The following is a 14,372-nucleotide window of genomic DNA, read 5'->3' as shown; positions in this document are numbered from 1 at the left end:
AATATTTTTAATTGCAGAAATATTCTTATTACCCCTTGTCACCCTGCAGAATCCCCTTTTTAATTCATCAACCATTATCTCTGAAAAAACAATTTCTTTTCAACGTTTTACTATTTCCGTATTTCTTTATTTCATGCACCTGTTTCTTACTGCTTCTCCTCCCCCTCTTCCCCATATCTTTTCTCATTCCAGTTTGTCTCCCTCTCTTTCTTAATATCTTCCTTTCCCCTTTTCTGCTGGGTCTTTCTGCCTTTCCCAACTTCACAGGTGTTCCCCCTTTTGATTGCCTTCTTAAATCTCAACTTTTTAACCTTCTTTCCCCACTTCTTTGTAGTGTTCTTTGTGTTAATTGTCTATTTAAAATGTCTTCTCTTTGAGTCAACTCCTCCTCCTCTGAAACTCTTTCTTCTTGTTCTTCAATCGCCATTTCCATTTTTTCTAACACAGAGCAAAGTGATTCGCCTCTTTCCTGTAGTAATTCTTTCATATTTTTAAGTTCCATTTTTAATTCCCAAAGAGGTATCATCATTACACACTCTTGTATTTTATGATCATTAAAGTCCACACAAAAAAATACTTTTACTTTCCTTCTTTCTTCTTTCAATTTTCTAAAGTTCTCAATTATTCCAGCCCAGGGTCTATACCAATCAATCCCACAGTCAGTCTTTCCTTGCTTTTTTTTTATTCTGGTTCTGCTTTCACTTTCTAAGATTCTTACTTGGTTTCAATATTTCTTTAGTGTTATATCCACACAAGTTCCTTCAGAAACAGGATGCTTTTCCTTTTGTTTGAGCTCAAGTTTTTGTCAAACGTGGCGCTTTCCATTATACAAAGTCTTTACCTTTTTCCCCTATTTTTTTGTTTAGGGTTTTTCGAACCTCAATATTCCAGCCCAGTCCAGTCTCCAATTTGTAAACTTTATTATTGTTATTTTTTGACAATCTTAAGTCAGCTTTATTTTATGCCTGCTTATTGCCAAAATATTTTAGTCCAATTTAGTTAAATCTTTGTTCCGGCTTCTTCCTTTCCCGGTTCGAAGCCCCGCTTAGCCGTCAAAAATATTTTCTTATTTCTTTTCCTGTCTCTCTGTAATTTCGCCGCTCACTTTTCTTTTCTTAAAAATTCCATGTTACCTTAATCCCGGGGTACTTTTGTTTAGTTGTATTGCCCAGTTGTCCCAGTTCAGATGTTATCCACCTCTTTCTTCCCTCCTGCACAAAGCTTAATCCAGCTGAGTCCTCCTCTTTGGGGTGGCCATTTTGAACCACTGCTGCAGTTGTCTTTGTGGGGAAAAAGACCAAGCCCAGGAGGGGAGATGTGGCTCCCCTCAACCTGGCTTGCAGCTTCCCCTTACTCCGCCGCCCCTCCAAGGCAGCTTCAGCCCCTAATCATAATTATTGGGGCTCTCCAACGAAAAAGCATGGACCATAGCTGCAGAGAGTCGTGAACTACGGTCCATCAGCAAGGAGGCTCCGCCTTCTTCCCCCAGCCAGATGCTTCTGTTGGCTGGCATGCAGAATGGGGACCACAGCTTCGAGTCCTTAACATGCTGCTTCTGAGCAGGGATGCTCTCTTTAAAAAGCTATAGTTGCCAATTAAATATCTATCAGAAGCTTTCAAGTGCAAAGTATATTCTTGAGTGAGATTAAGATAGATCCAATAGACCCCTACACCTTTCAGTGTTCTTCCTGTTCAGTGTGTCTCCAGTGCCAGCTTTTAAGTGTGTGGACTTCAATTCCTAGAATTCTCCAGCCAGCATGGAGAATTGAAGTCCACACAACTGAAAGCTACTAAAATGGAAAAATACTGTCTCGGATTATTGCAAAAGTCTACATCATTCCACTGTTATCTTGGGACAGTTGTTGACTAGATAACATTTAATTCACAGCTAAGGATAAATATCTCCATCTTTGTGATTTTTTCCAGGGCTTTTTACAACAGCCACCTATAAGATAGTAATTTAGTATCCTTATCTTCCCCAGGTGAATATTCTCTAAATGATCAGACCCATTTATGTGTGGTGTCTTGTTTGGTTTATTTTGTTTCTTGATTCACACATTTCTGATAACTGTTTATTGTATCCTAGAAATTATTGGTCTGTATTCCATTAAGTGTAATTTCAGAATGAGGAATGAAAACATGCTAGTGGGGTGATCCAAGAAACGAGACAGTTCATCTCTGTGTTGTGCCCTTAATGCTTTAGTCCTTCATCTTCTAAAAGTGCGGATCTGTGTTTCACTTCGAAAGGTGGAATTTCCAATCATATTGGAATTTGGGGTTCTCCTTTTTTCAGCTGCAGGATGGAAATGAGGATGTGAGTCTGATGGTCCCTCTGATAGCATTCCCCCGTCCCCTTTGCAAACATTAAGAGGACATTAATTTTGACAGCCAGGTGATGAATACTTCTTTGAATTAAATTATAGCCCTGGTGACTTCAAGGATGTGTTCAGCTGTGGAGGAAATACTTTAGGGATTGATAGCATGCTGGTGTAGGAGGTGACCAGGCTGAGTTAATGAGACCAGGAGGGGGTCATATATATCATCAGTCATGTGTCCTTTCATGCCCACAAGAGATCTAAGTCCAGCTCACCTTGATTTCCTTCTACTTTTATCCCCCGCTAATTTCAGATTCTTGTAAAGAACTCAAGCTTACAATAAATCTTTATACCCATTTGAACTGTCCTGATTCTCCTGGCACTTGACAGCTAGGCCCCCTCCTTGTAGTTACTGATAGTTTGATTGATTATGTGCCATTAAGTTATTTTTGACTCCTAGTGACCACATAGATAGATTTTTCTCCATGATGATCTACATCTGTCTTATTCTTTTAGGTCTCCTAATGGTCACACCACTGTAACAGAGTATCCTCTTCTCATTCTTTCCACTTTTTCTAGCATCAGATATTTTCCCAGAGAGGTCTTTGCATAATATGTCTGAAATAGAATAATAATAGCCTGGCCATTTATGTCCTGAATGAGAAGTCTGGATTGATTTGTTCAATGATCTATTGATTTGTTTTCTTACCTGTATTCTTAGCAGTCTTTTCCAATACCAAAGTTCAAAAAGAATAGGTACTACTGTTTTTTTTTTTCTTGGCATGTTGTGAAATAGGAAGATTTTTATTTTTATTAATGGTTATTTGGATTTTGTTTTTATTTCCTTTTTTTGCAATATTTGGGAACTGTTTAAAACCTTGTTTGGGATTGAGCAACATATACATTGCATAAATAAATAAAATAAAAATAACAGATATATACATCTTTGCTGGCTTAGGGGGCAAACAAACAAAACTTTCCTTTCCTGGAATGCTCCTAACTCAGCTTTTGCCACACCCTCTGTTTTGGCCTTCCTGATGATGAAGTTACTGAGCCTCCCATGGAGGCAGCCCAAAATTTGGTTACTGGCTTTTCCTTTGGGAGGCTAGAGCCTCAACTCTACTCTTCAGAGGGAAAATCTGACTGAATTTATCGTTTCCTGCACATCATCCCGGAACATTGGATTGTAACCTATGTGTAACCGGAGAAGGTTGCTTCTAAATGGAAGATAAAAAGACTAGATTTTTAATTTGTTTTTGGGAGCAATGATACAGCTGTTGGTTTGGAACCAGTTATTAATTTTCTGTTATTACTGGGCTGCTCAGAGACTTGTAAACTGCATCAAAGGCAAAATGTATCCTCTAGTCTAGGCCTTATTTCCAATTATGTGTAAGGAGAGTGATCAAATGCGATCTGGGGACACATTTCAATCTAATAAGGTGGCAAAGCACAGGGAATAAACATTTGTTCATACCCCTTTCAGCTGTACCTTTCCACAGTTAGAAAAACAGAAAAGGAGTTAGACATAGCAGGCCAAACAACTGAGAAAATAAAAATAAATACAAATAGTCCAATGTATACCCATACCCCCCACTACAGTCCTCTATGCCTTTCTATCTTTGCAAAATCCTTTTTGTTTCTCCCATATCCATCTACTGCTCTGTACACTGCTTCTTGTTCTTTAAACTTGTTGCCTCTCTCTTTTTGCCAATTTCACAATACCAGTTAACTTCAATTGGTTTTTCCTTTCCCGTTTTTCATATATTTGTTTTGCAGTTGTAGACTAATTCATTCTCTCTCTCTGATGAAACCAGCTCAGCATCAAATTCAAATCAAATCAAATCACCTCAGATACGCAAATTTGTGAAGCATGCTTTTTCATATTCTTGTATTCAGTTCACATTCATTCATCACTCGTTCATTTTTGCTTCTGTCTCTTCTTGTTTTGCACAACATACTTCTTGAGTAGCCCATTTCCATTACAATTTACTTTTTTTTTCCTCCTAGAGCAGCACTTCCCAACCTTTTGGGCACTAGGGAACTGATTCCGTGGACAGACTTTTTTCTGTAGACTGGAAGATGTGTGATTTCACATGCTGTCTGCCTGGCCCAACTTTTGGCATGCTGTGGACTGGTGCCAATTCACAACTAAGAGTTGGGGACTTCTGTCCTAGAGAACCCACCTAGTGAACCCGTATAAGAAAGTATATATAAGATAAATTTTGCTTCTTTTGACAAATACTCAATTCCCACAAAAGATTTGTGCTGCCCATCATTTGGGTACATATAAACTTTTCCCTATCTATTTCCCACATTTAATAAACATTCTGAGGAGATACACAAATTCATCTACTTGCTGTAGTTTGTTGTCATTTACTTGCAATCATTCCCCCCCACATTACCTGTGGTAAATGCAGCAATTTTGATCTGATACAGTACTTTTCAGATCCATTTTTCCCTCATTGCATTTTATAATTAGTTAGCATAAGCTGTAGATAATTCAGTTTCATCCAACAAAGCAATATCACATACATACCAAAGGACACGTACAGGTAGTCCTTGACTTACAACCTCAAATGAGTCCAAAATTTCTGTTGCAAAGCAAGAGATTTGTTAAGTGAATTTTGCCCATTTTATGACTTTCCTTACAGATAACAGATAATCAGAGTTGGAAGGGACCTTGTAGGTCATCTAGTCCAACCCCACCGCCCAAGCGAGAGACCCTACACCATTTCTGACAAATGGCAGTCCAATTTCTTCTTGAAAGTCTCAAGTGATGGCGCTCCCACAACTTCTGATTGCAAGCTGTTCCATTGGTTGATTCTTCTCACTGTCAGAAAGTTTCTCCTTATTTCCAGATTAAATCTCTCCTTGTTCAGTTTCCATCCATTATTCCTTGTCTGGCCTACAGGCACTTTAGAAAACAGCTTGACCCCTTCCTCCCTGTGGCAGCCCCTCAAATATTAGAAGACTGCTATCATGTCTCCCCTGATCCTTCTCTTTACTAGTCTAGCCAAGCCCAGTTCCTGCAACTGTTCGTTGTATGTTTTAGCCTCCAGTCCCCTAATCATCCTGGTTATTCTTCTCTGTACTTTTTCTAGAGTCTCAACATCTTTTTTATAATGTGGTGACCAAAACTGGATGCAGTACTCTAGGTGTGGTCTTACTAAGGCTTTATAGAATGGTATTAGTACTTCTCTTGATCTTGATTGTATCCCTCTATTAATACAATTTAGGATTGCATTAGCTTTTTGGGGCTGCTGCTGCACACTGCTGGCTCATATTTAGCTGGTTGTCCACTAAGACTCCAAGATCCCTCTCACAGTTACTGCTATTGAGCCTGGTTTCACCCAGTCTATATGTGTACTTTGGGTTTTTCTTGCCTAAGTGTAGGACTTTACTTTTCTCTACATTGAATTTCATTTTGTTAGATATGGACCAGTGTTCTAGTCTGTCAATTTGGGCTGGTGAACTACAAGTGCAACAAGTTTTACTCCAATCATGTTTATGTTATCCTCTGTAAGTGGATAAGAATGGTAATCTAGATAATATCTTGCAAATCAACATATTGTTGCCTGTATCTTATCAACTCAGAGATATATTAGTGTCCTGACACACAGGTTATGTAGATGCACTAAACTATTTCCATAGATTCAACTGCAGAGAATTTTAGGGTGATATTCAATAACATGCTAAATTTAATTGGTATTAAGCTTGATTATGTTTGTTGTGGTTCATTCTATTGCGTATACCCATATTATTTGGTTAAATTGTAGTTCTAATTAAATTGTGTACCCTTATTATTTGGTTAAATTGTGGTCCTGCGTATATTGAATTGGATCATGATCTAAGCCAGCATTCTCCACTCTTACAGTTCTTGCTACCAGAATGTAGAAACTTGTGGCTTTCTTGTCTTGAGAAGAATAGATGAGATTCTCTTTCCAGAATGCTTAGCCAGCATGGCCTAATTGGAATGATGAGGATTGTGGCTCTATGTACTTTGTTGGGGTATAGGTTCCTTGACCTCATTTTAAACCACATGCTGTGCCCTTGAGCTGTGATCATCTCTTATTGTCCAGAACTTCCTGAAAATTATTTACTGTGGTACCTTGGTACTTCTCATTAATTGATTCTGGGAGACATGATGAGTATTAAAAATGATGAATGCCAAACGAACCATGTGATTTACACATGATCCTTTGTTTTGGCCAGAAAGGACATTCTGTCTGTCTCTTTTCCTGTGTCAGTGACCTTCCCAGCATGGCTGACTTCCTATCCGCCCTCTGCAGTGACCTTGCCTACATGGCCAATTTCCTGTCTATGCTCCATGGCAGTCCGCCTTTTCTTGTCACAGTGCATCAAGACCAAGCAAACAATGAGTACTGGGACATTTTTATGTCAAAATGTGTTGAGTACCAAATTTGACAACTTTTGAAGCAGCTGAGTACCTAGAGATACCACTGTGATTGTTTATTCTTGTCTTTGTATTCTGACTTTTCCAACAAGCTCAAGATAATATGTAAATGTTTCCTCTATATCCCCTCTGCCTTTCATTTTTATTCCCACAACAACCTCATGACTGAGTTGGGTCTTTTCATGGTTTTGTGTGTGTGAGTGTGTGCTTGAATCGGGGTCTTCCCAATTACAATTACAAAGGCGCTTTTCCAAAAGGCAACCTTCTTTGCCTTTCCAACTGGACCTTCTTTGTTTTTCCTTGAAGACATTTCACTTCTCATCCAAGAACTGAGGAAGCTTCTTGAATGAGAAGCGAAAGGTCCTCCAGGAAAAACAAAGTCCCGTTGTGTCTTGGAAAAGCACCTTTGGGGCAGCCATGACCTGGATGACTGAGAATCTCCATAGACATTCAAAATTACGATCTTGTGTTGTAACTACTGGATCCCATTAACTCTCGATCATTGATGATTGCAAGTGTTATCATTTTAATAGCTGGAATGTTGTTTGGGAGGAGAGAAGCTCTTTAAATTTAATCACAGTACTCTGATTCATTTTGTTTCCTTTATTTGTTTCTCTGTTCCAGCAAGTCTTGATCTCTTGGGACCACATTCTCCATGGCATGAAACACAGGCAGTGACTTGGGCCAGCCAGCCACCTCTAACCGCATGAAGTGGCTTCTCTACAAAAGATGGTAGGGAAATTCAAGCAGAACCTCTTGCTGGTGTGTTTGGTGATTAGTTCAGTGACTGTCTTCTACTTGGGGCAACATGCTATGGAATGCCATCACCAAATAGAGGAGCGAAGCCAACTGACCCGACTAGAGCCAGCCAAAGCAACCACAAGAACCAGCCAGAACACGAAGAAAAATGCCACATTGGCTTATAACAAAGATATGCCTTTAATATTTATTGGGGGAGTACCCCGGAGTGGCACCACCTTGATGCGGGCGATGCTAGATGCTCACCCGGACATCCGCTGTGGAGAAGAGACACGGGTCATCCCTCGGATTTTGGCTCTCAAGCAGATGTGGGCCCGATCAAGCAAAGAGAAAATGCGGCTCAATGAAGCAGGTGTCACAGACGAGGTGTTGGACTCAGCCATGCAGGCCTTCCTCTTGGAAATTATCGTGAAGCACGGGGAGCCAGCACCTTACCTGTGCAACAAGGACCCCTTTTCCCTCAAGTCTTTAACTTACCTTGCCAGGATTTTCCCCAATGCCAAGTTTATTTTGATGATCAGAGATGGTCGAGCCTCCGTTCATTCCATGATCTCCAGGAAGGTCACCATTGCTGGCTTTGATCTGAATAGCTACAGGGATTGCCTGACCAAATGGAATCGTGCCATTGAGATCATGTATAACCAGTGCTTGGAGGCTGGCCTTGACCATTGCATGTTGGTGTATTATGAGCAGCTGGTCTTGCACCCCGAGAAGTGGCTCAGGAGGCTCTTCAAGTTCCTCCACATCCCGTGGAATCCTGCAGTTTTGCATCATGAAGAAATGATTGGGAAAGCTGGGGGAGTGTCCCTATCAAAGTGAGTCTGCTTCTTCCTGAGTGGGGTTTTTAGAAAGTCTTGAGCTGGACATAGTTTGTCCAGCTGTTTGTTTCCTCTAAAATACTCAAAAAGGATTGGTATATTTTGTTTATAGTCAGGGTTACAGATAACAATAACAAAAATGAATCCTGAAAAATTCAGAGAAATACAAATACTTTTCAGCCCCCCCCCTCCCCCCCCCCAATTATGGTCATTACCATACATTTCTGAAATCTGTACATGAAAAATTCTCATGTACAGATGCCAGGAATTACCCTTCACTGCAGAAAGGATAGGGATGTGGGATGGAACATTTTTCTGTTGTTACATTTTCAATCGTGGAAAAATTCTCTGTTTCTCAAATGGCATTATTTTAAAATTATATACAAATTAGGTAAAAGGGTACCCATTAGTCCAACCTTCTTCACAGGGTTGGTGTGTATGTGGGGGTGTGGGGAGAGGAATGGAGGAGAGACTGCCTTGAGGTCTTGAAGGAAAGGAATGGTTGTTGTTATGGAATTGGCTCCCTTGAGACTTGGGCTTAGCAATTTGAAAATTACCTACTGTTCTCCTGCCCGAGTGGAAGCTAAATAGAAGAACAAGGGCAGTAATTCATGCAGAGATGTAGCAGAGATGTACATGAAACCCATGGGGCTTTTCATCATTTCAGTGCATGCATTCCTTATGATCAACAATGACCACCCTGTAGCATGCAGGTTGGGAGTAACTGGCTTATTGTTGGTAAGATAAACCAGCAGGATCATTTTTTCAATAGTCGGATCAAGACTGAAGGACAAACAAGCCTCCTTTTACTTTCTGATTTCTGATGCAGTCTTAAAACAGAATATGAAATGCTGGTGCTGTGCAGAAAGAGAGAGAGAATATTTTGATTTCTTTGTAGTTATTTGTCTTCAGCAGTGCAAATATGCAGCAGACTAGAGCAAAAGAAAACAGGAGAGACATCCTGATAGTTAAGTACCAAAGTAGTGGATCTCAAACGTTATTTCTCCTCTTCACAGTGCTGCTTTTTAAAAGGAGATGGGGAGTAGTTTTAAACATTCACATCAACGGTTTTACTTATAGAAAATAATAGCAGTAATAATAGTAATGTCAATCACAAGGAAAACAAAATTCCTTCTGTTAAACAAACTAAAATTTTACAAAATCATTTCAAGTTTGAAGCATGAAAACTTGCAGGGATTTTGTGAAATTTGAATTAGTCTAACAGAGGAATTGCTCCTTGGTTTTTTTCCTACCTAATTAGTACTTGGCAGCTCACAGTAAAAAGAAAAGGAAACACAAAACAATTTGAATCCTTTTAAAAAATCCTTAAAATCATTAATCTATATTTCTGGACCAAACAAGAGTATTTTGATTGATTTTCTTAGAGAGGTAGGAAGAGTTGGCCCTATTGGTAAAAATTGATCCTGGTGGTTTACTGCTGGTTTAGATGCTAACTGTAAATACTGTTTATGGCATTGAAGCCACTGATCAGTCCCAACTTACATGCCACAATGTGGTACTGGTGAGAAGAAAATAACAGCTGGTCATAAGGAATGTATATACTCGACCAAAATGGTAAAGGGAATTCCTGCTGCATCTCTGTATGTGTCACTACCGTGATTTTTTGTTTGGGTGTTTTGCACAACAGCAGGAAATTAGACTACCAGGTGCAACCAGTCATGGTATCAGGGAACCCCAAGGGCTACAGAAAGAATGTCTAGAGGCAGCCTGCAGCTCTAGGGCTACAGATTTCTTGATTGAGTCTAATTGGATCATTCAGTCAGACACGCAGGAAAATTGTAGCTCTGTGTAATTGATTACTCTGTGTTGATCAAGTTCTTCTGGGTAGGAGTAATTTTTCAATGTCATTAGCTCTATTTGGATAATTCAATTATTCATGATTTGAAAGGCACCAGAACTCCCTACAGCGCTGTATCATGGTAGCAGTGTATCATGTGTGACTGTTCTAAGCCATTATCCTTTTAGCTGGAATTCTTATTGGTTGCATACATATTTCTATGTGCAAGTTTGTAACACATAATCCTCCCCTTTCTCTTTCCCTTTTCCCTAAAATTAGGCCTCCCTGGATATGTTTCCCCCTCTTTTTAGATGAAAAGAGAAAAATTGATAAACTCAATTAATCTACTGATTTAAAGCTTGCTGTGCAGACCATTAAAAAGAATGCTTAGCAAATGAAAATTGTTTGCACCCTCGTTGTGCTGTGGGTGTGTATACATGTACACATAGGGTAAGGTTTATCCTCTCATTTCATTGGACTCAGTTGCTTCCCCCAATATGGAGCAATATTTACTTAGAGTAGTACCCAGAGATTGTCCAAGCCTTACTCAAAGGAGTTTTGAACCTCCACAGTGGATCCCTGCTGCCTAGCTTCCGTTTATTATGGTTTGGGTGACGAGGCCAGTCCTGTACAATTTCATTTCGACCCCTCCAAACCCCTCCCCCCCAAAACAAACAAACAAACAAACAAACAAATCTGGATTGACATTGATGTGGAAAGAGGCTGCCTGATCTGGCAATAACTCAAGATAGCTAGAGATGCGCTGTGGCTGAAACACATTGCCAACGTGGCTTTTGGCGGAGAGGCTGGGTGCATGGAGTCTTGCCACAACTAGCACTGTAACTCTGGCATTTGCCCTCTTCTTAATAAAAAACATCTGGAGCTAGTAGGGAGAACATCATTTTTTTAAAGGAAACAGCCAGCACCGGATTTTTCCCCCTTTATTATTGTCAGCAGAGCCACAGACAGAAGCAATTTGAAAATGAATGTAGAGGGTGGGTTTTTTTGTGAGGTGGGAGAGAATATTAGTTGCTGTCCTGTGTTTGAAGTCGAGAGAGTGAAGGCTTCTTGGAGAAAGAAGCTTAATGCCAAGTCATGTTTTTGGCTTGCCTGGCTCAAAATCAGGGATTGGCTGTAGACTTCCTGGATTTCAGATAGAATTTTTCCCAGCCTTACTCAATGCTTGATTGGTCTTTTCCTCCTTGCTGGCAGCAGAGAATCCGAAATTCAGCTAACTCAGGTATGGATCTGAAGCTGGAAAAATGCTGTGATGTGCTTGTTGGAGCCTCCTTCAAGATGCTGTTTTTTCCAGAGTTTCCATGGTCTTTTTTTTATGAGCTGCTGAATCTGAAGAATCTTTCTTTGGATCCAAATACCAGGCACCTCTGCTTCTATAGCCAGCATACCAGATACTGTGGGAGCTGTATTCAGAAATAAAACTGCCTCTAAACATGGAGGTTTAATTAGTCCATCATGGCTATTGGCCATAGTTACATATTTTTCTTTCTTTTATTGTGAACATGCCTCATTGTCCATTAAAATTGTCAAGGTTGGTGGTCCATTAAAAACTTTTGGTGGTTAACTTCCAGGGTGTAATGAAACACTGAGATGAAGAGTTTTCTTCCATCTGTCCAAAACATATGACAATTTTATTTTATTAGGTAATCCTGAATATTTGGTATATTGATGCAGATTCAATCAGGCCATTAGTAATGGCTCTGTCTGTCCTTTCTCAAAGACAAGCCAGAGTATGTTTACGTAACTTCTGTTACCAGGTCAATTAAAGCCTTAGCATGCATTGTGCAACAAGCTGCATTTGATTACTGTTAGCTGAAGTTAATATGGACCAATGTTTACAGTTAAAATATTGGATCCTGTTCAAATCCATGCTCTGCCATGGAAACTCATTAAGTAACCCTGGTTGCTTTCTTTCATCTCAGCCCATCTCACAGAGTTGATGGTCAGGGCATAAAATGGACAGTCCTTGTAGGTTGCCTTCAACTTCTTAAAAAAAGGCTTGATATCTAAATTTAACAAAACAAAATTATTTAAAATGTAGTTAAAATCATGTTGGCCAATCCAATTAACAGGATTGTTCTTTAATGACTTAATAATTTTGTCCTCCTATTGCTTCAAAAATTACAATTAATGATGATTTTGAGATGAAGTAAGACCCATGCAGGGCTGGGATTCTAGTTGATGATTCTAGGTGATGATTTGGCCCTGCCCACCCATCCCTGCCCTATTCTGTCCTTTATTTCTGGGGTTTCCGTTCAGCTGTTTGGCACGGCACAGCAGATTGCTGCTCCTCAGCTGATTTATTCACTGGGACTGGAGCAGAAGGTAAGTTTCGAACTGAAAAAGCAGTGTTTTCAAACACTGCGCGCATGCGAAGCGCACTCTCACCGAACTAGTTATTACACCAGTTGAATTGCACCCCTGGAGCCATGTTCTTGATGCTGAAATGACCTGCTGAGGCCTCAGGTTACACTCTCCTGCTAAAGAGAGATAAGATCATTTAGAGGTAATGCAGTAGAGATATAAAATTTCTGGATTTGTTGTTGTAAAAAAGACAATTTTTCTCATTTTTTTCTGGAAGAAAAATGGAAATATGTGCAATAATTGTATCCATTTTATCCTTCACTTATCTGCTTTAGGAATATAAACTGTCTTATGTATATCTTGCTTTACTCATTAGAAACTACCATTTCTGCATATTTATTAAATGTAAAATTCTTTCTAATTGCACAATAATGTACATTTATTCAGTTTTAATTTTTTTAAATCTTTGTTACAAATGAAGGTATAAACTACTGAACTCTTAAGAAAGCTGGGAACTTAATTTTTTCAGTTTGATTTGGTCACATAAATAAATAAGACTGAAAAGAGAAAACAAGAACAACACGACATTTAAATAGGATTATATATTCTCTTACATTTTTCATGGGTTTACATTTTAGAAAAACAGCTGTGGATATCAGGAAAAAGATACTTCACATAAAAATGTTGCTTTTAGATACTGCCTAGTTTCTGAGCTATTATTACTTTACTACCAGTTTCTGCATTTCCTGAAATTTTATTTTTACCCTCCCAATGGCCTTCAAATTCTTAAAATAAGAGGTGGCAATCTTCATACTCTTTTATCTGCTACAGGTGGTTCCTCAACTTACAACTATTCAGAAAAGTGACTTATGACCGTTTTTCATACTTCACAACCATTGCACCATCCCCATAGTCACATGATCAAAATTCGGACACTTGGCAGTGGACGGGAATTTATGACAGTTGCAGTATCCTGGAGTCAAGTGATCACCATTTGTAACTTTCCCAGCTGACTTCTGACAAGCAAAGTCAATGGGGGAAGCCAGATTCACTTAACAACAGCATGATTCACTTAACTACTTAATTGTTGACAACTGTGGCCCCAAAGGCCGTAAAATGAGGCACAACACACTTAACTGTCTTGTTAGCAACTGAAATGTTGGGCTACATTGTGTTAGTAAGTTAATAGAATAGAATAGAAAATAGAATAGAATAGAATAGAATAGAATAGAATAGAATAGAATAGAATAGAATAGAATAGAATTCTTTATTGGCCAAGTGTGGTTGGACACACAAGGAATTTGCCTTGGTGCAAATACTCTCAGTATACATAAAAGAAAAGATACATTCATTAAGAGGACTATCTGTAGTCATTTATGCATCATAATTATAATAGTTTGCTTCTGTAGATAAATTACAAGTATTAGGTCTGGAACAAAATATAGAGCACAGGTAGTCCTTGACTTACGACTGTTTATTTAGTGACCGTTCAAAATTACAATGGCATTGAAAAATGTGTCTTATGATCATTTTTCACAGTTACAACCTTTGTAGTATCCCCATGCCATATGATCAAAATTCAGAAGCTTGGCAAGTGGTTCATACTTATGACCATTGCTGTGTCCCAAGGTCATGTGTTCACCTTTTGCGATCTGAGAAGCAAAGTCAATAGGAAAACTAGATTCACTTAACAACCAGGTTATTAACCTTCTAGATTCACTTAACAACTGGGTTGTTAACCTGCAAGATTCACTTAACAACCAAGTTGTTAACCTATCAGCTGCAAGGATTCATTTAACATCCGTGGCAAGGTCGTAAAATGAGGCAAAACTCATTTAACAAATATCTCATTTAAGAACCAAAATTTTGGGCTCAATTGTGGTTGTAAGTTGAGGACTACCTGTAGTTATCAATAAGCTTTGTTTTACTGCATAAATATTTTAAAA

General features: G+C 39.1%; 1 protein-coding gene across 2 annotated transcripts in view; it reads left to right on the top strand.

The window, feature by feature from the left end:
- Positions 1-14,372, top strand: part of TPST1 (tyrosylprotein sulfotransferase 1) — a 38,717-nt gene that overhangs the window by 11,811 nt on the left and 12,534 nt on the right. For both annotated transcript variants that reach the window (XM_026708595.2, XM_026708596.2), the window contains exon 2: positions 7,354-8,303. In XM_026708595.2, the coding sequence (XP_026564380.1) occupies positions 7,459-8,303 (845 nt within the window). In that variant the 5' untranslated portion in view covers positions 7,354-7,458. The remainder of the gene's footprint in view (positions 1-7,353; positions 8,304-14,372) is intronic.

The sequence above is a fragment of the Pseudonaja textilis genome, chromosome 1 (assembly GCF_049901715.1).
Source record: "Pseudonaja textilis isolate UNSWEBS1 chromosome 1, rPseTex1.2, whole genome shotgun sequence".
NCBI lineage: Eukaryota > Metazoa > Chordata > Lepidosauria > Squamata > Elapidae > Pseudonaja > Pseudonaja textilis.
This window is presented reverse-complemented; position numbering and strand designations above follow the sequence as displayed.